At 43.4% G+C, this 26987-nt stretch overlaps 1 protein-coding gene across 6 annotated transcripts in view; it reads left to right on the top strand.

Annotated features, from left to right (window-relative positions):
• Positions 1-26987, top strand: part of LOC148022995 (IMP-specific 5'-nucleotidase 1-like) — a 112036-nt gene that overhangs the window by 34911 nt on the left and 50138 nt on the right. For all 6 annotated transcript variants that reach the window (XM_087695955.1, XM_087695958.1, XM_087695957.1 and 3 more), the window contains exon 4: positions 21459-21802. In XM_087695955.1, the coding sequence (XP_087552081.1) occupies positions 21459-21802 (344 nt within the window). The remainder of the gene's footprint in view (positions 1-21458; positions 21803-26987) is intronic.

Genomic DNA, 26987 nt, shown 5'->3' on the forward strand with positions numbered 1-26987 from the left:
TTCGAGCCAGGTTCCACTTGTGGATGGCTAGTCTGTAGTGGAGATTTCGAAGGTCCCGCAAGATCATTAGTTTTGTGCATTTAATCTAAAGGAGATAACTCAAGCTTATCTTCAACCTCCTGCTAAGCCCTATGCATAAGGATGAGATCATACTCAGCGGTAAAAGTCTAGTATGATCTGTGGACTCCATGGTAACCTGACGGTTTTCCGCCCATGTGAGATCAGACAGTAGCAAGCTAGGAGGCCCACTCTTGATCATTTCTGTCCATGTTTGGCTGTGGAGACTGGAGCGGGGATGTGAATGTGTTCGAAGTCATTTGACCCTTTTGTTGTTCTTGCTTTTGTGGATGAGCTTTCCCATCAAAGGCCAATGTTTCTCAGGGAGCACCTGGCTCTGCTACCATGTGAAGAAATGCTCTAAACGCATAAAACATAAAACCAACCGTATGACAAAGCACAAACTGATAAACATAGAACACAATTAAGGTTAGGGTAACCTAGAGATAGTGAACATAATGAATAATGAAGTGAATGACTATTGAATATACAATGCTCATGCAACAAACACACTATGCAGTGAATAGTGAACCTCGCACTCTCGTATCTCTTGGATTAAGAAAGAGATTATGAGCTAGAAAGTGTGTCGTACTCTGAATTGATCTTGAAAGGCAGCAAGGTAGCCTCTATGTATCTGAGGAGAGAGAAAAATTGGGCGACAGTAGACAACTGTGCACAAAGTGTAGGCAATAGCTAGAGAAGAGAGAAACTTAGCAAATACAAATTTTGGATGATGGCGATAATGGCTGACTGATGTCGACAAGTTTAACTGATGACTCAAGTAGCAAATGCAAGGTGCAAATTGTTAGAAGTGGTGCATCAATGGAAGCATAAACATGTGCTGAAATAAATTGCTGAACACAATACAAAAGAGAAAAGAAAAGAAAGAGATAACACAATACAAATGAGAACTAGATGTATGCTCAGGAAATGGAATCCATTTATCATAAATGAGACTGTCACATACAACAGTGAGTCACTAGTGTGGGCACCGGCGCCGGCACCGGCACCGGCTCCTCTCTCCATGGGACCTCCAGGTGGTGAACTAACTGTTTGAGGAGGAGGAGCTTAGAATATAGAGGCATGAATAATGCCATAAAATATGTTAGGTCGGATAGCATTAATGTTGGCCGACTGGCAGCAATAAATGCTATAAAGCATAAAATGCTACACAATAAAAATACATAAATATCTACATAATATGCCCATCCCACAATACATGCTCAGACTCACACATGAGCTGACATACTCTGCGAACACAAATAGTAGGTAATAACTCCAGGGTACCAGATGACAGCTCCTAGATGCATACAATAGCTCACTACTGGAGACGAAGGTTGAAATCAGGCTCTACATTGTAGTAGACAGCAATAGGAAGCTCTGACCATAATGTTCTCCGTGAATGGGGTGTGGGCAGCAGCGATGCGGCTCTTGAAACCTACAGAAACGAGATTGAGAGAGAGTGGTAGATTGTATGCCTATTTATAGAAAGTTTGGGACACCTAAATTAAGGTTTGGCATGTGGGACACAATAACTCTCTAGGATCGCATTTCTTTTTAAAATAAGAAGGTTTCTTCATTATTTAAGTGTGTTTTGGGGCGGTTAAAGTCAGGCTAATGCAATTTTAGTTGAATAGGTGTTTACTCCAAATAGTAGGGGTTATTCAGCTTGGACTGCGCTTTAGGCTCTATATCTGTAGATGTAGTGCTCCTTGATCTCTACCTCCTCTTGGCATAGCCTACAAATCCGCTCAGTTTGGGGAACGTGGGCTGCCCTTTGGGTCTCAATCTCAAGCTGGTGAGAGGATACCTTGATTTGGCCAATGGCTACTCGCCTCTCATGTGGCATCTATATATCTAGGTATCCATGTCTCTCAATGAAACCATTTGCTGTAGTCTTCATGAAGTGGTCGTTGTGGTACATCTTGGGGGAAAGGGGCTGCTCGGGTGAAATCCATGTATGTTGTATGGACAATTGGCAAAGGTCTTGCGGCATGACCAAGTTCCTCTTTGTGTGGGAGAGGTGTATGAAGGGGTAGTCAAGGTCATATTGAAAGGGGGGAGATGGTCCATATTGATCTCATATCCTGTAAGCCTTTGCTAGACCTATGCATTCCTCACCTAACTTCCTAGAGGCCTTGAAGGCTCTTCTAGGTAGTCTATCCAGGTCCATGTCACATACTTTGTGCATGAAGCTGATGGTTTGAAAAAGGGCCTCCTCTTTGTGTGGGAGAGGTGTATGAAGGGGCAGTCAAGGTCATATTGAAAGGGGGGAGATGGTCCATATTGATCTCATATCCTGTAAGCCTTTGCTAGACCTATGCATTCCTCACCTAACTTCCTAGAGGCCTTGAAGGCTCTTCTAGGTAGTCTATCCAGGTCCATGTCACATACTTTGTGCATGAAGCCAATGGTTTGAAAAAGGGCCTCCATCATCATGGAGATGCAACAAACTTGGCTCTAATAATCTCATGCAATACCGGTGGTTTGCTGCAGATCATCCATGAGAGCATGATGACTTGTGGCCTCTTGATGTGTGTCCATAGGTATGTAGCCAAGCCAGGGCTTCAAATAGGTTCACCATAAATCATGGTAGGTGTGACTAGTGTGTCAAATAGCCACCTCTCTGTGCAAGCCTCCTGGAAGTGTGTTTGGTGGTACTGTCTCTCTATCATGGCCAATGATGTGTATCTTCTTGTGAGTCAGTCTTTGGTTGCGTGTGCCATGGAGAGAGAGAGAGAGAGAGAGAGAGAGAGAGAGAGGCCCATCTAGTCTTGGGTCCTGGGCAAGTTCCCTTCTTCCTTCCCTTTGCAATCAAATCATCTTTGACTCTTCCATTTTCTCAAATGGATAGGTCTTTGACACATTTGGCACACCCACAATACCTTATTTTTGATTCGACCTCAGGCATCCGTGGTCATGTGGCCCATATTTGAGGATTATTGTTATGGAAAATCTCTTCCATGGTTTCAGTGGACATGGTCCTCCTTGATGTGGCTGTTCCTTGGCTGGAAACTGTTACTCTACATCTATTGTGTTGGTAGCATGATGTTTGTGTGTTAGATTTTGGCAATCTTTGGCTTGACATGTGAATTGCTAAGATTTCCTAGCTGGCCAAAAGGCTTGCTTCATGTGACGTGTCACCTTTTGTTTGGTTGGCTTGAAGGCATGATGTAAATATTTCCATACATTAGAATACACTTATGAGAGAGAGAGAGAGAGAGAGAGAGAGAGAGAGAGAGAGAGAGAGAGAGAGAGAGGGAGGGAGGGAGGGAGGGAGGGAGGGAGGGAGGGAGAACCTCAGACTTGCGCGCGGTTCAGTCTGCCTCGACGTCAACATCGTGCCCTCGACTTTTCAACCTGCTGACCCGTCTGAAGGCGGCGCCTCTTGTCCTGTTCGCTTCCGCCTGACATTCGTGAGCAGTAGGGCACAGAGCAGGGACGCGACCAATCGTTCCGTTCAACGAGCAGACGGGGTCCACAGGACAGTTCGACATGCCACAGTTTTTGCAGAAACAGGTATCCTTTGTCCGCTGCCTCGTCAGCCATTTGCATTGCGTCTGTTGCCCGTGGGTGCCTGCCATGTGCATCTTGCTGTGTCGAGACAGAGAAAGAGAGTCATAACCTGGCAGCACGCGACTGCAACCTTGCACAGATCAGAGAGCTGACTTGCTCTTGTAGAGAGAGAGAGAGAGAGAGAGAGAGAGAGAGAGAGAGAGAGTTACAGAGGTGCAGATTTTTATCACAGTAGACAGAGATCTGTGATACAGCAGACACAGAGAGAGAGAGAGAGAGAGAGAGAGAGAGAGAGAGAGAGAGAGAGACTTGTGCTGTTTCTGTCTTCTATGAGCTTCTGGTTCAGCATCCAACCTGCACAAGTGGTGATACAATATGGCTGGTTTGGATATGGCCTTTCTCGACCAAACGGTGGTAGTCCTTGGTCCGGATTCTGATACAGAGGAACAAGAGGATATGGTTCCTTGTACGGAGGAGATGCCCCTTGGTCTTGACTTCCAGCCTGCGGGCAAACGCACCAAGCATACTTCGGAAGAGACAATGGATCATCGAGAACGTTCTTATGCGCAGGTTGCTTCTGATTCTGTGGATTCTCGGGATGTTGATTGAGAGCATTTGTTGGACTTTGCCAACACTCTGCTTGGCGATTATGTTCAACATAATCATGAAGCATTTTCTGACTCTGGAATTGAAGATGTTCTGGAAGCTACTGTGGACCCAAAAAATGTCCTGCGCTCCTTCTCGATGTTTTATGAACGTGCTGTTATACTGTTCTTCACTGGCAGGATTCTAATGCTTGCTCATATTCGCCAGTGGCTTCAAAGTCTACTACAAGGGGAGTATGTTGAGGAGATTTTTGTTGGGCCCCGAGGCTTTTATGAGGTGCTGTTGAAATCCGAGCAGCATCGTGCTGATCTGTTGTCTAAACTGCCACTGTTCTTTGATCGCCGTTTGGTCCATGTTGTGCCATGGCGCCCAATGGCAGATTTTCAGCGCTTGCTTCAACATGAATGCCCGGTGTGGGTTGAGGTGGAAGACTATCCGGTTGTCTATTGTCCACTGTTAAAGGATGCCATGGCTGTTGTGGGCACTGTTTTGGTCCCCCCGAGCCTAAGGGCTACGAATTGTAACCGTTTGTGTATGTTATGGGACATTGCTCGGAAAAGGCCTGCTTGGTTACGTCTTAACTGCTCTGGTATGCATCCTTTGCACTTTCGTCTGAAATGGGGTAACTTTGCAGGCCATTGTTTTTCGTGTGGTAAATTGGGGGATTTTATGGCCGAATGTCCAGAAAAGCAACTGACTTCAGATGTGGAGCATGTTTTGCCTCCCAGGGAAGATATGGTGCTTGATGCTCCGTTGCAGGATGCGGCCCAGTCCCCTAAAGTTTTGGATAAAGGCAAACAACATGTTTCGGGCTTGGATTCCCGTGACAATGATTGCGTGGATGTACGTGTCAAAAAAGATAAAAGGTTTGATGTTGGCATGGCGGATACTGTGCCTAATGCTTCACAAGATTCCTTGCGTACTTATACGCGCAGGAAAGACATGTTGTCGTCAGAGCATCCTTCTCATGCTAAGGTTTCTTCTGTTCCTCGCAATCAGCCCACAAGGAAAGTATATTCGGATGGTCCGAAGGGCCCACCTGCTAAGTTGGCTTTTGATACTAGAGGTAATGTGATTACCCCATGGGATCGGCGTTATCCCCGTTTCATCCCCAAGTCAGTGGATATACCGTCTATCTCTAAATCTGCCGGTTGGAACTCTTTTGCCGTGTTGGCTGATTTTTTGGACGAGGGAGTTCTTGACATTCTAACAGAGAAGGTTAAATTGAGGCAAGTGTTGCCTCGTTCCTGATCTTCTTTTTGAATATACATGAAGATAGCACGTGGAATGTGAGAGGCATTTTTTCTTGCAATAAGCAGCATGCCATATGGAGTTTATTGCATGAGAATCAGTGGGATGTCTTGTGTGCTGTTGAGCACAAGAGTCACGGCGAAGCAGGAAAAGTTGTGGATTGCCATGACTTTCGCTTGTTTTATGCAAGGACTCATGCCATGCATTATTCTGGCGTGCTTATAATTGTCCATGAGAAATATCAACCTGTTCTTATAAAAAATGATGTACATGGTCGTTTTGTAGTGATTGAAGTTTTATTTGAAGGAGAGATCTTACGGTTACTTGGGCTCTATACTCTGACCCTTTATCCCGCCGGGATCTTTGGAATACTTTGCAGACCTCCTTGTCACTTGGCAGACGGGGTTTCTTGATGGGGGATTTTAATATGTGTGTTGATCCTTCGCAGTCCACATCAAAGCATTCGGTGATGGATACTCCGGAAAGCCATGTGTGGAATGCGTTTGCTCTTGCCGTACTTAAGCAAGATCTCTGGTCATGGCTACACCCTTCTTCTACAGGATTTACTTTTCATTTTGCGCAGTCTACATCTACATGGTTACGGTTGGACTGCATGTACATCATGCAGGATGATGCTTTTCTTCCTGAGATGTTGGAAATGAAAGTGTTGCAGCAATACGCCTTGTTGGACCATTTTCCTCTACAGCTTGAAATGCTTGCACAACCCGTTGCACCTTTTAAGCAATTTCTGGATAGACTCCCTTTGCATTTCCACTCGTCTTATTTGAAGCATTATATGCAGCAATTGATTGATAGATTTTTATTGGACTTCCCTTCTGAGGGCAATGCTTCTTTTGAACGATTGCTCTCTAATGTGCAGCGGGTTGCACGACAGTATGGGATCCATCATGCCTCTCTTTGTTGGCGGCGTCGACACGCAGCGGAGGAATTACTGGTTTTCGTTCGTTCTCTATTGGTGGAGACTCCAAATGATGTATTTCTGCTGCCATTGGCTATGCATTTGGCTGATCTTCTTAAAGAGTTTCGGTTGAAATCTTATCAACAGGCCAAATTGCAAAATTTGACAGAGAATCTGCAAGATAGTGCTTGTCAAACTCATAAGTTCTTTCGTGCTCTTCATGCATCTCTCGCTCGAGAGAATATGACTAGACTCCAGGATGCAGAAGGTCAAATGGTGACTGATCCTCAGACTATTGTGAATATGTGTAGGAATTATTTTCTAGACCTTCTTGGTTCTACTCCTTCACCTTCGGACGAAACTACTCATGCTCGCTCAGTTTTCTATGATTTGGTCTGCAATCATGTTCCACATGACATGCAAACTACTTTGGAGACAGATATTTGTGAGGCAGAGGTTATGGATGTTTTGTTACACTTGCCCAAGGATAAAAGTCCCGGTTGGGATGGTCTCACCAATGAATTCTTTGAGGTTTTTGCTACCAGTCTGGTGAAACCATTGACGGCTATGTTTCAGCAGGTTTGGGAAACGGGGTTCATGCCTTCCTCATGGAAAGAAGGACTTATCAAACTGCTTCCAAAACTTCCTTCGCCGTCTATGTTGACACATTGGCGACCAATTTCTTTGATGGGTTCTATGTATAAAATCTTTTCCAAAGTAATGGCGAATCGGCTCCATAAGCATCTTCTTGCCATTGTACATCCTCTTCAATATGGTTTCATTAAGGGCCGAAACATTTTGCATAATGTCTTGAATGTGCAACTGGCTATTGACTATGCAAGGCACTCTAATCAGGAGGTGGTATTGATTCAATTGGACCTGGAAAAGACTTTTGATTATTTAGACTGGTCCTTCATTGCAGACCTTATGTCTACTATGGGGTTTGGTACTCGGATGGCTCGTTTGATTTACACCATTAGTGTTGCGGCTTCTTCACGAGTTATGGTGAATGGTGGTGTTACCGAGCCTTTTATCCTTGCACGCTCCGTGAGACAGGGTTGCCCTTTGAGTCCTCTCTTTTTTGCCCTTGCGACTCATCCGGTTCTTTCGATGTTATCTCATATGGCAGCTTCTACTCAGTTGCTGGATTGTCTCTTTCTTTTGGACATCACTTCATTAGTCAATCCTTGGCTGATGACAGCTTTATGGTTTTGTGTGCGGATAAGGATAATCTTCGCAAAGCATTAGATGTTTGGACTCTCTTTGGTCATGCTTCTGGTCTTCATATCAATGCCTTGAAATCAGCCATTCTCAGTTGCACGGAGTCAGATTTGCAGTCACTGGACTGGCAGGGAATGGTTGTTCCCTGTGGTTCCATTGTCAGGCATCTTGGGTACCCTTTGGGTGTTGATGTTTGGCCGAAGCAACTACAAGAGTGGATTTCACAGAAACTGACAGCTAAGTTTCTGTATTGGAAGTCACAAGCTTGACCTTTCCATGTTCGCCTCAAAGTGGCTCAGACAATTATGTTGCCAATGCTCACATATTTCTTGCCATTGCTGCCTTGGACTACTACTACATTGAATGCTCTTACTCAGTGCATTTGTTTCATGTTATGGAAGAAGGACTCCTTGCATACAGGTATTTCATGGATCTCTTGGTCGCATGCATGTACCCCCAAACGCATGGGTGGTGGGGCTATTTTGGATGCCGAAACTCATATGCTGGCACTTCGTTGGTCTCTTTTTCGTGCCATCTGCTTGAATCATCACCCGTGGGTCTTGATAGCCCGTTATTTTCTTGAGAATCATGGGCTTGTGCATGGTAATACTCAAATTCAGAGCTTGTGGTGGCATGTTCTTAATGCAGACTCTCAGCTTTCTAGTCCTTCGTCATCCCTGCTTGCTCACTTGGTATGTTCTTGGAAATTGGTTCTCCAGAAGGCTCAATGGCATCTTGCCGAGGATCGCTTAGCTACTAACTCTTTTCAACAGGAACTGTTGGCAGCCTTGCGATTACTTTCTTGGGAAGGCAAACATGAGCTCATACCAAAATTTAATTGTATGGCACGTTTGGGCTTGACTTCAGTTGCAGATGCCACCCTTGCTAGTCGCAATGTGTTGATATCGTTTCGTACAGCCAGAAGGCTTTTCAGGATCCCTTGTGGATACCGTGATATATGGGGACAGCTTTTGATGGTGCTCCAGAGCAGACAACCCCTTCCTGCCCTTGTTTCGGATCGTCCCTGGCAAGACGGGGACCTTGCAGGCCGCTTGAATTTGGAAAAGGCTTTAAAATCTCGGTCATGGTGGAAGGCAACTGTGATGGAGGGCTGGATGAACAAGACACCTTTCAAATGCAAGGTCTTTATTTGGAGGGTGATGATCGGTGGTCTTCCTCTTGCTTCAGCCCTTTCCAAGCGTTGAATCTCCAATAGCAATTGTTTCTTTTGCACCATCAGTGTGGAATCGGCCCATCATCGATTTATTTCTTGCCCTCTTGCTAAGAAAATATGGTCACTCTTGTCAGCAGTTTGGAGTGCAGTGGTTGGTTTCTCGCTAAGCGCTTTTGACTGGATTTTCATGCAGCCCAAATACCCCACACCGGCTCAGTCGCATATGAAGATCTTGTTTCACTTTCTTAGATATTGGGGCTGTTGGCACAATTGGACCATTCGGAATGCTTTTCTTTTTGATTCAGCCTATAATGTTCAAGGACATGCTTCTAGGCCTAAAAACCTCTTGCATTGGCAGATAGATCTCATTCGGCACTCTGACTTTCTCCCTCGGGAGGACTTACTTCCCTGGCATATGGCAATTTCCTCTGCGTCGTTGCCACGACTTTTTGTAACTCTTTTGTAGTTTAGTGCTTGAGAGAGAGAGAGAGAGAGAGAGAGAGAGAGAGAGAGAGAGAGAGAGAGAGAGAGAGAGAGAGAGGTTTGCAACTAGGTTTTACCAAACATTGATGTTGTGTTGGAGAGTGATATTTGTGAGGATGAGGTTATGGATGTCTCGTTGCATTTGTCTGTGGATGAAAGGTGTGGTTGGGATGCCCTCACTAATGAATTATTTGAGACCTATGGCACTTGTCTGGTGAAACTTTTCACCCCCATGTGTCAACATGTTTGGGAAACAAGGGTTATGTTAGCATCGTGGAATGAGGGAGTTATTTATTAAATTGATCACAAAAGTGCCTTTTTTATCAATATTGAAACATAGGAGAACTAACTCCTTAATGGGGTCGATGTATAAAATCTTCTCAAAACTAACATTGTGCACCTCAATGAGTACGGATTCATCAAGGGCAAAAATGTCTTGCATAATGTGCAAATGGGAATTGACTACACCAAGCATTCTACTGGTGATACTAGTGTAGTTAGACTTGGAAAAGGCCTTTGATTATATGGACTGTCCTTTGTTGCAAAGCTTCTGCACATCATGGGCTATGGCTTGTGTATGTATTAGTTGATATAGACTATCAATGTTGATTCTTCCTTGTATGCCATGGAAAAATGGGTGGTGTTAGTTACCTTTTTCCTCTTCCTCTTCATAGTAGCTAGAAACGTTAGAAACATTTAAAATGAACTTTAGAACTATTTTTTGTATGTCTTTTTCAAGAGGGGGTAGAATAAGAAACATGTGCTTTTTTATAAAGGGATTTTCTATAGTTTTAACTAGGGAAAGAGGTTTTAAACCTCTATGGACCTTTCTCTCAAATAGAAAAGGCCAATTGAGCTTAAGGAATTATACATGAGAGTCAATTGAGAATAATATGTTTTACATCCATGATCCATGATCCATTATTCGCAACATCGTGATTCTCATTCCAAAACAAACTGAGAAAATGCCAAATTTTGGAATATATCATATATAACTTATAAATGAGACTAACATTGTATAATAATCAACTCTCGGGACAAGAATAAAGCCATAGCGATAGAGTCCAATAACTAAACAAAATCCCAATAAAGTAAGTCTCTGATCCAAAACCTTGAGCCCTCACAAATCACTACTCCGCTTCAATATCATCATCATCATGTTTAACATTGTCAACACGTTTTGTCAAAAAGGCCATGTTTTGTGTCCCTAGTCCACCAACCAACCCTCCTAAACTGCCCCTCCCATTTTTTACTATCAGAAACGTTTCTTTCTTGAATAAACATTTTGTAGGTTTCAAACTCACAAAAATGCATTCCTTTGTTGCTATATTCCTCTTGTATGGTGTGTTAGATAGGGCTGCCCCTTGAGTCCCTTGTTTTTTGCTTTAGTGACCCATTGGGTATACACCATGTTATTGTGTGTGGTGGTCATGGAGTAGTTGATCGGTTTATCCCTTCCTTTTGGACAACATTTTGTTGCTTAGTCTTTAGCAGATGACATACTTGTGGTATAAAGATATGCTAGGGTTTACACTGAGGAAACACAACATGTATGACCAAGATTGAAATACAAAGACTCAGATAGAGACAAGCAAAACTCAAACCCTAAATAGTCGAATGTGAAGATATGCTAGGGTTTGCACCGAGGAAACACAACATGTACGACTAAGATTGAAATACAAAGACTCAAACAAAGACAGGAAAAATTCAAATCTTGAACGTAAAAACAAAATGCAAAAACTCAAAACTCAAACTCAAAGACAAACATAGAGAAAATAAACTCTGAAGTGAATGAATGCTGTAAATGAATGTAAGAGTGTATAGAATGCTATACACCAAAGAGTGATGTCCATTGGAGATGAACCCCAAGTGCTATAACCACCACTCAAAGATGGGAGGTGTAGAATAATGAAGGGCAGCAGGTTGGTCACCAAAACATAGTAGTTGGAGGCGGAAATTTGGTAAACCTAGTAGTATACCATCAGAGAAGGCTGAAAACTGATCACCTGCGGGCAGAAATTGTCAAATGGCAATATGAGAGGTGTTTGCTGATGTAGACGGCATGCCGGACAGTGGAAACGTAGGTATTGCAGTAGTCATTTGGTGGGAGAGATGGTAGTGGGTTGTTGCCTGGCATCAGATGTTGAAAATGTAGGTTAATCAGGTGCTATGATGACACAGCAGATGCAGACCTCCAAACAGGAAGGTGATGGCTGAAAAGAGGTTGACTAGGGCTGATAGTGATGGGCTATAGTTGGTGATGGCTGGACAGTAGATGATAGGTGGTTGATGGCTGAAATTTTCACGATAGAGAGAAACATGCACAAAAGGATAAGGTTGATTGGTGGGCAGCCCGTCTATTTATAGATATTGAAGGATGCTCCAAAAAATTAGGGTTTTGGGGAACCATTGAAACTCTCTTGAACCGCACACTAAAATTACATTTTTGATTAATTAAGCATGTTTTGGGGTTGCTTAAAAATGCTTATCAATTGTAAAGTGTCACGAGGACGTGAAAATTTGATGCTTTGCTTAAGTTTAATTGACATTTGATTAAAGGATTAATCAAATGTGCAATTAAAAGATACACATATATTGCACATGTGAGGTGCAAGCTACTTTTTTACAGGTGAAGGCCCAAGGACCTTGTGAAAAAGATGGGTGTCAAAGGCAAAAGTTGTAACAAGTTACACTTGTTAGATTCTAGGTGAATTTTGGTGTTAGTTTGTCCCTAGGACCATTAATTGGCCATTAAGTCTCAGTGGTGACACTAGGGACTAGGCATTAATTAATGGATTAATGCTTGTCCAAGAGTCAATTAATGCATGGGACCACTTTGGGTTGCAAATGGCCTAGCCAATTAATTTTTGGATGGGCAAGGTCAATTTTCTGGGCATGGATTAAGGACTGAATTAATTTTCAGAATTAATTAATTCTAAATAAATGGTTGGAAATTACTGAAAATGGATTAAGAAAGTTGTCACTTGGCAAAACTTTCCCATGCAAGTGGGGGAAAGGCTAAATAGGGCTGAAGGGAGAGGGAAATCTCGTTTTTTCATTTTGGAGCTGTTGGATTGTTGCTACCAGCTTTTGGGGCCATTTCCCAGCCATTGGAGACCATTTTGGTGATGGAGATTGCATATTCTTGACTTTGGGAAGTTGGTGATTGCTGTTGATGCACTTTCTCCTAAAGATCACAGTCTCTGATGCTCCTATTGTTGTTGGTGTATCCGTTTGGGGCTGGTACAGTAGGGCAGCAGCTGATTTTGATTAGTTTTTCGCGACAAATCTCAGAATTTTCTCTCTATAGCATTCTCTCATCTCCTTCAGCCTATGCTCAGCCATTCTCAGCAATTCTTAGCCATTCGGAGGAGATCTCAGCCATTTTTGGTGGGCTGGTCTGTAATTTCTGCAGTAAACCCTAATTTACAGCAGAAATTAGGGTTTAGCAGCCACCTTGGGATCCGTGCCAGATATTGAAAGCTCAAGGGACTGAAATCAGCAGCTGATAATCGAAGATTATCAAGGGATTTCAGGAGCCAGCCCATCTCGAATTGATTTGGGATAGCATTTGGCCAGCCAAGGGTCAAATTGGAGAAGAAGTTTGATAATTGAAGATTATCAAGGGATTTCAGGAGCCAGTCCATCTCGAATTGATTTGGGGCAGCATTTGGCCAGCCAAGGGTCAAATTGGAGAAGAAGTCTTGGATGAATCAAGGGGCAAATGACCCAAACAGCTTGCTGGTCATTTATGACAGCAAGAGCAATTGCTTAGCAGGAGGAGATTGAAGAATCTTGAGTTGTACTCCTTCCAATTGAATGAAAGCTAAAGAAATACCGCAAGGGGCTCCAATTTTGGGGCCAACAAGGTGTCAACTGTCCAAGAATGTTATGGTAAAGTGTGTATTTCATTTTATGTGCATTTATTTATTGCTGTAATTAAGTGCTTAATCATGTTAAACCATTCTATCCGAGAAGGAAGGTTGGTTTCATAAAGCATGTTTTAGGTTATCACCCCTTCCGCACCCCACCCCCCCCCCCCCCCCCCCCTTGCCCCCCTCCCAAAGGCCCAAAACTAATCCTAAAAGTGAAGGCTGGCAATGTTTATCCCAAGCTGTCCTATCCCAAAGCAACCAAGGCATTGAACAAAGGGTGCACATCTGCTACTGAGTTGCCTACCATGACTATAGAGATGATGGTTATCTTACCAAGAAAGTCTAAGTAGTCACCCTTGGAGAGGATAGGGCATTTGACAAAGGATGCTCGTCGACTACCTAGTGGCCTACCAAGCCCTACCGCATTGAACTTTTTTTTGTTTGTAGAAAGTTAATTTTAGGTTTGGCGGCCAATTAAGTAATCCTAGAAGACGAGAGTAGGATGGTACCCCCAACACATCACACAACAGGACAAGCTTACCCAACCACTTGAGGATATATTGATGACGAGGAAAAGAGTGATGAAGTATCATGGGAAGAAGGATGGTGGTGTAATCTGTTGATGGAAACAACTGAGGATCCGTTTAATGGTGCTTTGCACAATGGGATGCATAGTATGCTACATGCTAAAGAATGCTCATGCAATAGGTGCCACTTGAATGGTGTTCCGCGTTGGGAAATTGTTCACTTGCCCAAGCGATCTAGTATAAAGAGGATGGAATCATGCAATGCATAGGGAAAGGTACAATAAGGGGAACGGGCGATGCCGAAGACAAGTGTTGAAACCTGTAGAATATTGAGAAGGGTAGAAATCCCCTCTCAACTTGGATGTCAATGGCGAAGAAGCAAGAGGGAGAAGCTTGAGAATGTCTGACTTCGTGTGGTGCCAAGAACCATGTGGATGAAAATGATGAAACATCCCTATTAGAAGAGTAAGGATAGAAGATACCACCATGATAGCATCAAGAGAGATACTGCATGATTTGTCGCAAGAGGAAAAGCCTCCATGTTGGTAGAAGAGCAAAGCTCCAAGTAGATGGAACCATGAAAGAAGTGGTGTGCATCTCCTATCTCCAGCTCAAGAAGTGGTACAAGTCTCTATGTTAGCCCTACATTGAAATATAAATCCTTGCAAAAGAGATGAAAATCTGCAAGCATGAAGGTGAGTAGTGAGATGCTCCAAAAAATAAAACTGAAAATAAAAGAAAGCAAAGTTAACTAATAGTACAATGCAATGAGTATATATATATGCGACGGAAGTCTTAAAAGGGAAAGGCTAAGTGTAAGGCCATCATCGCATATGGCAAGGTAGGGAAGGGGTCCTAGAAGGTGCAGTGGATGCCCTAGGAATGGATGCGTAAAGTGCAATATGTGAGTCACCACCAGCGGACCAATCAACTAATTTTTTAGGAGTATTAAAGGAGATAGATTACTGAGATTGTCCGCATGCCACATGTCTATTAGTTGTTGGGGTAGATGGAGCAGCAGCAGTAGGCGTAGCCCCACTAGACTGGCCTGCCAGAGTGGAGCTAGTTGCAACAGTTTGTAGTGGTTTTCTAGGAGGAAGACCTTTGGGCCTTGGTATGGCACTCCTCATCCACATGGCCCGACATCTGACAATGTGTGCATGACCTTTTTTTTCTTAGGAATTTATTGCCAAAGGATCGTGTTTCTTTGGTTTTGTCGAAGGAAGTTGTGCTACCCTTGTTTTGGCTTGCCTTTGCATCTTGTGAGTGCTTGCCATTGTTGGTTTTCCCTCCCAAAGAAGAGGCAACGAGCGCTCATGCGTTTGAATGGATGTGTGTGGAGGACATCTTGTAAACTTAATCATGTTGCCTTGTGTAATGCAGGAATTGATACCCAAACTCGTAGAAGGTTGGCAATCTAGGTAGTGAGATAATGTGCTGGATAAAATGGAAGTATTTGTCAAGCAACTTAGTTAAGAAGAACGTGACTGTCATTTGACTTTAGGGAGCTAGTAGTGGCAAACTCAGCGAGTAATTGCCGATATTCGGCCAGCTTGACTTTCAGATTATCCCCTTAATGGAAAACTCTTGAAGTTCAAAATCGAGATTGATACGCCACTTGCGATTTTGATCCACATAGTAGTCAATGAGATGACTTCAATGCTTAGATGCAAGGGGAAAATGTTGTAATTGACAGTGGAACTCGGTAAGCAAACCTTGTATTAACTCAACATTGGTTGTGGCATTGTGGGCTCTCCATTGACAGATGTGATTAGGGTGAGCTAATTGAGAGTCTGCAGATATAGGATCGGTACCAACAATGAGGTTCCAAAGTCCTTGAGATTCAAGCAGTTGTTGTGTAAAGTTCGACGAAGGGGTGAAATTTGATATGTCAACACGAGTCTTATCCGCGAAGGCATTCTTGGCCATTGCAATAGGAGTGATAGTGCTAGGAGATTGAGAATGTGTGTAATGGGGGAAGGGTGAATAGGGGGGATAGGGTGGGGGAGTTGAGTACACCTGAGAAGGAATCCCAGAGTGCCCACCATGCATACAAGGAGTGTGCATGGTGGATCCAAATGCGGGCAAGGGCGGATTGGGTATGGGTATGGTAACTGCTTGTGGAGCCCAAGGTAGAGGAATAGGGACACAGGGAGTAGCGGATGGAAATCCTTGTATAGGAGTAACTTGAGGGATGTGTGACGACAGTTCATAAGTAGAGCATGGATATCCTTGCATTTGAAAGGTCACGTGAGGGGGTTGTGAGCGTTTGGGGATAGTGAGGGAGATACCTATCACAGCCATCGCGGAGTGGAAAGATCTGGTAAAGTGGGGGTGGGTGGAAGGTACAATGTTAAAGGGTGGCATTCCCCTTAACGATGCACTAAGAGGTGGAGTGAATGGTGATTAGATAGATGGCGGGATGGAAAAAGAGAGTGTTTGGAGCGGAGATGGAAGTTCCAACCCCTAGTTTGCTTTGTGTGGAAGTGGAATGCAATCCAAGATTTTTGGAATGAAGATGTGAGTAGATTAGACTCTGGAGAAGATAATGGTGGGATGGAAGGTAGTTGAGAAGTATGATTTACTTACTCAAATGAAATAGATGGTAAAGATATACTTGATAAAGAATATCTACTTCGAGAGCCTCCTCTATTAAAGTTAACATATTGAAATCATCCGTATCTTGCATAACAAAAGAAGAAATAGGAGAGGGTTTTGGCTCATACGACTCAAAATGGTTATACAAACTTGACATAAGGCAAGGCTAAAATAAAGGAGATGGATCACTAGACACACAGAATGTCGTTGTCCCTCCAAGATCAGAGAGGTGGCTAGTCTCACCAATTGGTCCAAGCAGAGTAGTAGCACTCGTTGGAGGAGTATAACCATACTTTATGTGATGGGCAAGTACTTCTCAAACTCTTCATCTGCAAGATGACCAAAACAAGAAGAAGAAGATGGTAAATGTGAAGGTGTGTCTACCTTCTCCTCTTGAGATCATAATGCTTTCTTAGTGCATCCAATGATGGGAACCTGCACTGATGAAACATAGCATGTATAACCAAGACTGAAACACAGACTCAGACAGAGAGAAGCAAAACTCAAACCCTATATGCAAAATGCAAAAGCAAAAACTCCAAACTCAAATACAGCGACAAACATAGAGAAAAGAAACTTTGAAGTGAATGAATGCTGTAAATGAATGTAAGAGAATAATGTTTTTTACAAAATGCCCAAGGGCAGAGCAATGTCCAAGGGCAGAGCAATGTAGTGTTGGAGAGTGACGTCCACGGCAGATGGATCCCAAGTGCTGCAACCATTAATCGGGGATGAGAGAGTGCTGAATAATGAAGGGCAGTAGGCTGATCACCAAAACACATTAGCCAGAGGCTGAAATTTGGTAAATGTAGTAGTATACCACAAGAGAAGGCTGAAAACTGATCATCCGAGATAGAGAACTATCAGACGACAATAGGAGAGGTGTTTGTTGATGTAGATGGTATGTTGGACAGCGAAAACGCACGTACTGCAGCAATTGCTTGGCGGGAGAGATGGCAATAGCTTGTCGCCTTGCACTAGATGCTGAAAACGCAGGCTGATCAAGTGCTATGATGACGCATCAAATGGAGACCTACAAACAACAAGGTGATGATTGAAAACAGGCCGCCTAGGGTTGATAGTCTATAGTCGGTGGTGGTTGGACAGTAGATGATAGGTGGCTGATGGCTGAAATCTACATGGTAGAAAGAAATTTGCATAAAAGGATAAGGCTGAATGGTGGGCAGCCATCTATTCATGGATGTTGAAGGGTGCTCCAAAAAAGTAGGCTTTTGGGGAACAACTGAAACTCTCTCGAACTGCATACCAAATTTGCATTTTTGATTAACCAAGCATGTTTTGGGGCTGTTAAAAATGCTAATTGGTTGTAAAGCGTGTTTTAGCTCAACACATAGTTCTGGACACAGAAAGTCATAATCTTTGCAAGGCATTGGATGTTTGGAATCTTTGTGGGTATGCTTTTGGACTCCATATTAATGCTTGAAATGCTCCCTCATTAGTTGCACTAAATTTGATTTTTAGTCCTTGGAATGGCAGGGGATGGTAGTACCCTATGGCAATGTCGCCAATCATTTGGGGTACCCCTTGGGTGTTGATGTTCAAAGCAATTGCTGGAATGGATCTTATGAAAGTTGGAGGCTAAATTTGTTTATTGGAATTCTCGGGCTTGGCCCTTTCATGTATGTCTCAAAGTTGGATAGGCCATCATGCTACCCATGCATGCTTACTTTTTATCACTACTACCTTGGAATATCACTACCTTGAATGCTCTTACCAAGCACATCCAGTTCATGCGGTGGAAAAAGTACTCCCTGCATGCATGTATTTCTTGGATTTCTTGGAGTCATGTTTGCACCCGAAAGCACCAGTGGTGCAATTATTCTAGATGTGGAGACCCATATGGTGGCTCTTCATTGGTTGCTTCAAAGGTATGTGGACTGATCAATGCCTCTAGGTCTTTGTTCTCCATGTCTTCTTGGAAGACCAGTCTCCTACATGGTAATACTCGGCTAGGAGGCTTGTGGTAGCAAGTTCTTAATATTGGTGCCCATTTCTTTACATCCTCCTCCTTTTTGATGAAACATTTGGTTTGTTCATGGTGGCTCGTTCTTCAGAAGGTACACTATCATCTAACAGAGGATCGTCTGGCGGCTAAGTCCTTTCATTTGGTAAGTGTTGGCTGTGTTGTGGCTGCTGTCTTGGAATGGGCAATACGAGGACCGCCGGCCAAAATTTAATCACATGGCATGTCTGGGTTTGTCTTTTTGTTTTGCCGGTGCCACTCTATTGACCTAGGGGGTGTTGATATCCTTCCATACAGCTAGGAGAGACTTTTTCGGATTTCTCATGGGTACTGTGACTTATGGGGACAAACTTAGAGGGTGGTGTAGCCTATGTCACCCTTTTTTGCACTTGGCTCTGACTGTCCTTGGTAGGATGGGATCTTGCAAACTGTCTTAACCTTCAAAAGGCTTTGCCTAACTAGGTGTATCATCTCATGATTAAAGATCATCATTAGTCGGTCATGAAAAACAATTTGGTTTGGGGCATGCATAAATCTAAGACTTGGTGAAAGATGGTTTTGATTGTTGGTTTGGTCATGAAGTTGAAAATAAATGCCTCATGATACTGAAAATCATCTAGAAGAAGAGGACACAAATGCTCAATTTCAGTTGTAACAAATGGCACCAAAGAGTGTTGTGTTCAGCTCACTAAAAATCCATGTTTTTCTTAGTTTATGTGGTCATCAAGGAAGAGCGGCAAGGATAGAAAAACGACGCGTTTCTCCTTGTTCAATCGACACAATGCCACATGGCATTTCCCCTTGGATCTGAAATGTTTCCCCTAATGTTCGTCTCATCAGTTGGGATTTGGAATGCCAAGTGGGGAGTTTGTGGGAATGAACATGGGTTTAGGCCATGATATACCTATATCTTTCTATCCCTATAATAAGGCACCCATACTTTTTTGCTTTTCCTTCCTTAGAAATGTAATTCTCATTCTCTATTTACACATTTTCCCCTCTTCACTTCTCTTCCACTCCCTAATGAGGTGACATTTCTGTTTTCCTTCTCTTTTCTTGTTTGGCTTCTGTAATTTACTTGTAATTTTGTAAATTAGGAATTCATCGCCCTTTTAATCAAGGAAGGCTGGTTTCAGGAGGTTTGTCACTCCTTAAATTATCAACTAGTGCCACTATGCACCTTTAGATCACTTGCTTTCCTGTCTTGGAGTATGCTGACAATGCAACTTGCTAGGTAATGAAAATTGGTCAGAATGATTGTAGCTAGCTATTGTTGCCGCTTTTGGTTATCTCACTTTGTAGAGAGCATTTACTAGGACAGAGCATGCTTATGACTTATTTTGCGGCTTATTCAAGCAGGTCTATATCCATACCATCCATAAGGTTCATAAGATAGAGGGAGATAGAGCGGTCCAAACTAGTCACATACCAACTGGTATAATACTTGTTTGTGGATTTTATTATTCAAATCTAGGATCTCAACCAAAGCATGGCTTGGGGGGTGCTGGAAATGCTACTCTATATGCTTATAGAAAACCATCTTCAAGTGCTCAGATTGGGTTTGATGAATCCTACTTCTGCGAGAAGAATTCTTGAACTGAAGGGTAGATTGTAGGTCTGAAAGGTTTTTCGGTCCAGATGGTCAAGAATGGGGAAGCTTTCCAATTATCAATATACCTCGTTTTTGTAGCAGGATGATCCTTATGAGGGAGGGGGATACATGGGTCCTTAATAGAGGATTCTTGTTTGGGATTAGTTTTCTTCAAAGTCAATCTAGCCCTCCAAGGTGAGCATCTGCCACCACTAATCAAGGTGCACCTGCCTGAGGGAAAAGAATTTGCTACTGCTGCCTTATTTGCACTGCTTCGTGCTATGATGAGTCGTCTTTTGAAGAGATTCAATATGAAGGATGACACCAATGTCTGAGCTGGTGTCTCTAGGTCCTGTCTAGTGTCTTATACCAGCAAAGGTGTGCTTGAAGGTTACTATGGCATCTTGTTTGTCATGGGTGTGCATATCTTGGAGGGAGCAGATATGCCAACCTCTAATGTAGGGGATGTGGCATCACAGGTCAAAGCTTCTGTTCTCATTGAGAACTAGTAATGGCCAGTGCTCCAGTACTGGGAGACAAAGAAGTGTCCTTACAGTACTTCATGGGCTGTTTTCCATAGTTCCCATGTGGAAGCAAGGGAGTTCAATGAGTCAGGATAGATTCTCCAGGCGAAGACATCAATATCAGAGTAAGTGGGATAGGTGATTTGGCCAGAACCAATGATGTACGTCCAAATGCTGGTAGCAGGGACCCTATTCAAGATGCAATTCCAGGAAGATGAAGTAGGTATTGCAGTTGAGATCATGATATATCAGTGTCAAATGACCTTAGTTGAAATTGTTCTGCCTGGGAAGTTGTTTGGTGCAATTTCAGGGGTATGATAGAACTAAGTGAGGGCAAGGGAGCTGCAAAAGTTGGGCTCCAAGTCAACTGGACCTTCTAAAAATATGGTGTCACAATAGTGGAGGCTATGAGTAAAGATAATGGCAGTGGCAGGCTTAAATGGTGGGGTGAGCTGGTTGCGATAATGGTGTTGAGGTGGCAGTGGAGGTGCCAACTGTAGGAGTGGAGGGGACTGGGGTGATGCAGAAAGGGAGAAGACGGTGTTAAAAAAAAAATTAAAATTCTGGGGTGGGGGGTTGGGGTTTTGAGCAGAGGCAGACATGAGGTGGGAAAGGGGACGCCAAAAGGCATGCACTCCTGGTCTGGATAGCAAAATGAGAGTAGAAGCAAAGAGTATGACCATCAGGAGGTCCACTCTTGTAATATCTCTTTTGCTGTCTTGCCGAGTCTTGTGCAGTCTTCTAATGTGATGTGAAACATGCAGTGGCTCAATTTTACCTGTTGATACACCAACAATCAGGATTTAACAAGCATTATGAATATCATACAGATTCATTTTGTTTGAAAGTTAAATGCTTTCTTGCCACGATTGAGATATCTGCAACATGTATGAAAGCTGCAGCTTCAGTTCTAGTAGATTGTAAACATGTGCATGGCTGTCGCTCTGTATGCAACAAAAGTGACTTAGATGAATACACTTGAAAACTTGCATCTTGACATCAAGTTTTTCTTATTAAGATTGTTGATTTGTATGCATCAAAGTGCTTGATGTAAGACACTTAGGTGCACAATACTCTTATAGTACAGGAAAATGACAAAAGGATTCATTCATGAGGAAAGTGTTCTTTACAGGCTACCCAGGAGAGCCAGCAAGATTTGAGAACAGGCTTGCTGGATTACTTGCAGCTTTTGAAGAACTAAGGCTTCCAAGAGAAGTTACATCTCTCTTCCACATTATGGGTGGCGAGTGCAACTACCTCCTAGAAGTTGATGATGACTATCGGCTTAAGTTTATTTCAGATGTGCTATGGAAAACCAAGGATATGCTAGAATGGTCAGAACAACAAGTACATGAACTTCTTCATGATGCAGAATGTGCACTAAGGTCTGCTGCAGCTCGGCTTCAGGTCCCTGTGGAGATAATTCGTAAGCCCATGGCTGTTGGTGTTGTTCCAAAACAGCCAACTATATATGAGGTAAAAAAATTGGTGTGTTTTTGATCTCTGGTAATTTTAGTTTGGATTGCCTTTTGAGCTCTTGCATTCACGCACTTTTAGATGGATTTGCACCATCTGTACGTGCATCCACATGCAGACATAGAGGTGAACAAGTAGGAGAGAAAAGTGTCTTAAATTCTACAAGCAGTTGAACTGCTTTTTTCCTCCCTTTGTTTCCTCATTCCTGCTACTCTTCCAGTTCCTATGTGTTCTCTAGCTTGTGCATGATTTCAACCCTGTCCTGCTTGTCCCCTTTGCTGCCGTTTTTCCTTGTTCCTCCTATCAATCCCTTTTCTGGTCTGTGCCTTGTCCCCTTACTTCCCTTGGTCTTGAAACTTTCCTCCTCCTATTTATGCTTCTTTGCCACCCCTTTGCTCTCAATACATAGCATGCTCTGTGTGGCCTTCTTCTTTTTTGGGTGGTAGCCTTTCCAGCTCCAATCAGGACAAGCCCCGGAGGAAGTCTCCGAGACTGCATTGTCCACTGTGTATTTGTGCCCTGCTCATGGCTGAGGTCACATTTGTTGAGCAATGGATTTTCATGGTTCGGCTCACTCCCTATGATGCAGCTAAGGGGTTGGTTGATAGCTGGATACAAGAGGGTTGGTTGATAGCTGAATGGAACCTAGGATTGATGTTGTCCAATGGTATAGTCTTGTGGTGGAGTGGTTTCTATGTGGACCAGTTCAACATGCACTCTCCTCTTTTGTGGTTTAGTGGTGGAATACTGCCACTTCGCATGAGACTTTGCAATGACAGGGGTAGGTGTCTTGAAGGTCCATTTTGGAAGTGATGGATGATCACTGGATTTCCTTTGTATGAAGAGTGTTGTAGGTTACACATCAATTTTGAGTAGATCAAGGCCATTGGGCAGCCAAGTCACTCTCTTCAGTTTGGCATCTAGGTGGTTTGAGTGTCCAAAATGCCCCACTATGGTATGAGATCTCTGGTAGAACCAACTCCTACAGTGAATATCAAGAGGCATTGTAATAGGGTCAAGACAATTTTGTAGGTGCATCAGACTTTGGATACCCAATAGGAGGCCCTTAGGTTCCAACTGTCCTAATCAAGCTTGCCATATCTTATTGAACTCCGTGTGCCTCCCGCTCTTGAGCTGCTCTCCTCAAAAAAGGAAGATTTATCCTGATGGTGACCTGAGTTCTAGTGGTGGAGTTGAGTCCCATCTCTTGACTCAAATATGCTTGAAACTTCCTCAAAGGGAGAATGGTGCTTCATGTGTGACTAGAGGGGTTGAAGGAGGCTTGCCAAATTTCTCATGATAGAATCAAAGGATATTGCCGTAGTTGAGGCAATGTCGCTGGGGCTTTTACTTTGTTTGCCACTCTTGCCATGCGAGACCACCCTGTCAATATGGCTAGCTTGTCCTTGTCCAAGGAAGGTTGCCAGTAAGACTCCCATGGCCAACCAACCGCCTACTGCTAGATTCCCATGGGCCACCAGCCATAGGAAGTACAAGACAGTTGTTGGCTGCCAGCTACCCCATAGGTATATTTAGAAAGTGTGCTTGAAGGGGTTTGTGATCTTGTCCCCTGCCCAGTGTTGGCTGCTTTGTGGGAGTCCAGTCCATATCATGCTGCATCAAAATATGTTTGCTGTTGTGTGCTATGTAGCAAAGAAGTTTATTACCTGAAGAAGCAGGCTAGCTGCACTCTCTTAGATCCCAATCCAACTCATCCAAGGCTCAGCTCTGCCAGATCCATAGCTGCCATGCTTGGATGTCTCACCAGGTGAGGTATGGGTCTAGTGTCCATAACCTCCCTTGGAGGCTTATAATTCAGGCCTTCCTCTAAGTGTGGTTGGGGAAAGTGAGGCCTTGCTGTCCTATGTCCGATGCGAACCTGCCATCCTCCTGGACAGTGAAAAGTATCTTTTGTTTTGTTTTGTTTTGTTTTTTTTTTGGGGGGGGGGGGGGGGTGTGGTTCATCCTACTTGCTATCTACATTGGGACACCTAGTAGTGAAAACTAGGCTACCCAACCAAGGCCTAGCTGCATAGGCTCCTGATGAGGGGGACCAACCACTGCTGAGGGATCCTTTCGTCGATCTCTAGTCGTCTAGCCCCTACTCCCTTCTAGCTCCCCACCACTTGCTACAAAATTCCTATGTTTGCATCCATGTGGGTGTCTTTGCAAACTTTGATGGAACGGGCAGTTCTAGCTTCCCCCAGCTACTGAATATTCGTGCGCTTTGAAGCTGCAACCTGCTTTTGTCCATAACAAGTTTAATCAACAATTGGTGACTCTTTCTGTCCATCCTTCCTAAACTGGTCTAACTTACTAGAAATTGTAGCGTTGAAATGTGAAGATATTGGAAGGATATAAGTGGGACGCCCAAGTAAGCTCTCCAACCTGTGTTGGAGTTGGGATATGTAAGAATTCAGACTTGGGATCCAAAACACAGCTTGTGATCTGTAAGTATATCAACTGACTTTCTAGTTGATCTTCATGCTTACTATAGTACAAAACACCTCCAAGGTTAATCTTTCTCTGCTACATTTGCTCATCTTCCTCAACAATAGGGCTATGTCATCTGCATAGTCTAGCAACTCTGTCTCTGCCCACACAAGTAGCTTGAGACTCCTCAACATTGGCTCATGTTGAAAGGCTAAGGGGAGAGTAGGTAGACAGTTGTTCAAACCTGATGTGGAGGTGGGCAGAGGGGAGGAGTGTAGAAAAGACGGGTCTGAGTACATGCGAGGGGAGAAAGAGGGTGGCAGGGTTTCACTGCAGGCAGCAGCCAACATGAACATGTGAGAGGGGAAGGAGAGGTAGTAGAGTCTGACAGATGACAGAGGCCAGGGAGAGGTGGAAAGGGAGCAGTATCTTGTGAAGGGATGGTGCAACGGGCAGCTGAGAGACACAACTGGAGCTTGGCGGAAGGGTGTGGGAAGAGGAGGATGGTTGCACACAACTGGAGGATGTTAGCAGCATTATAGGGAGGTAGCTCAAGTGCATATATGTATGCAGTCATGTTTGGGAAGCTAATGATAGCTTAGGATTTTTTCATAGTTGCAGACAAAGATTAATTGGCATAAGCTAGTTAGTTTTCTCACAAATCCATCTCTAGTTACAAATTGGAGTTTAAGTTAGTCTCTAATGGGTGAATAGAAGGTAGACTTCGACGCACCTTGGCTTCCAAGTGGAACTTGATGTCAAGGAGTTCAGGTGGTTGTCCCAATGATTGAGTCCAGCTGAAAGAATCTAACATCTCTAACACTACCCCCGTCTCACTGGATAACAAAGCCTTGGTGGTCAACTGCATCCTTTAGCCATGGCTTGGTTCAAGGTCAATGCTGGAGTCTCAAATTCCTATGGTATTCAACTGCTATGCCGCAAGGTGTAGAACTTTAATTTTTATTACAATGCTTTGAGGGACTCTCCTCTTTGGGAAGCTTGTGGTCAAAGAATCTTGTTCTATAGGAGTTCCAGGCTGCCAGCCCTATTGTAAGAGATTGGAGGCCTTCTTGTAATGGAGTTTGAGCATAACCCCTAAGCCTTCCACCCAAGTCCACTTTTTTTGGTAGTCACTCTAGAGTTTGGTAAAGCCTTCACAAGGTGCTGCTGACTGAGATGCCGGGGTAGCTACTAGATTGACAGCAGCGTATTGTCTGGAATGGGCATACCAAATGACAGGACGGTGAGCAACAATTTGAGTTTATGCACATCTTGTGGGTTATTTGGGAGGCATGGCGTACTTGCTTCACTAGAGTTTGGAGAGAGATTTCCCACCTTGGCAAGGTTGCTGGTCCTAGCTCGAATGACAGGGGTTGTGAGGGGTTATGGGGTCATAGGCAGACAGATCAATTCTGCTATCGTATATGAGTGGCTAGGTGACACTTTGTAGGCTTCTTTTGAGGCCAAGAAGCAAGTGAATGGGCCATGGCACAGTTCTTACTGCTAGGAGGGTCTTTTAAGGGCAACTGCTTTGTCCTCTGAGTTCCACTGAGATGCTTTTCATAGTTGAAGCTGATGGCAAATTGATAACAATAGGGGGTAGATAATACTAATAGGGGGTATGAATGAATATGAAAATGGAGTATCTAAGTATTGGTGGAAAGGGAGATGCCCAAGGGAATTGGGGGGATGGGGTCAACTAAAAGGAGGTGAGAGGGGATGTCTTGCATCAGGTCAATGTAGTTGGAGCATTTAGCTCAAGGTAGTTGGAGCATTTATTAATCCAAAGGGCATTTATTACCAAGAATTTGTAATGCCCATAACCAGCATTGAAAGCTGTCTCTGGGATATCAAATTTCTTTAGCCAGACCTCAGAAAAAGCCTTTGCTCCATGAAGTTTGCCTAAGTGCTCATCAATGTGAGGAGTGGGATAATTGTTTTGCACTATGACTAGTGCAAACCTTTGTATAATCAATGCACAGATAGAAAGAATTATCCTTTTTCTTTAGGAAGATAATTGATGCTTCTATAGTGTTGAAGTCAACCTTGAAGAGGCACTATCATTGAATAGAGAGCAATGGGGCATGGCTTTCTTAGGCTTGGGTTGGAGTCTGAATTTGGGGGGTTGTGTTGTAAGAAGTTCCATAGTTGTCAGGTACGATACGGTACGGTACGATAAAATACGGTACTAAATGGTAGCTTAAGATTTTATAAGGTATGGTGCGATATTAGTACGACAAAAAAAATAACTTGATTATTTTGGACAAAAGATAATAGAATAGATATTTCAAGTCTAAAAAGCAATGCTATTAGAGTATATAAGATGAGTACTTGAGGGTAACATGCCAAAACCTAATGCGGAATGCACAACATGCTCTATTACTACCTACAACTTATAACTACATAGATGGGAGTGGATACATCATACATGCATGATCATACAAATAAGAGAAGTGTGGGCTTGAGAGAGAGAAGGTTGAGAGAAATTGTTTGAATCTCAAATAACCTAATCTCATGGGACAATCATATTAATATAAGGAGCATTTAGCTCCTCCCAAAGTGCAGTTCGAATGGGAAAGATACATCCATTAAGTTGGTACCTTATGGTACTAATACGTAAGGTACGGTACCTAAAGTATGGTATGGTATCAAACCTTTCGTATGTGGTACTAGTGCAACTAGAGAGAGGAAGAGGCTAGAGAGAGAGAGAGAGAGAGAGAGAGAGAGAGAGAGTCGTGAGAGAGAGAGGCTT

Source organism: Lygodium microphyllum, chromosome 16 (assembly GCF_053477565.2).
Source record: "Lygodium microphyllum isolate KBCC chromosome 16, Lygodium_microphyllum_v1.1.10, whole genome shotgun sequence".
Lineage (NCBI taxonomy): Eukaryota > Viridiplantae > Streptophyta > Polypodiopsida > Schizaeales > Lygodiaceae > Lygodium > Lygodium microphyllum.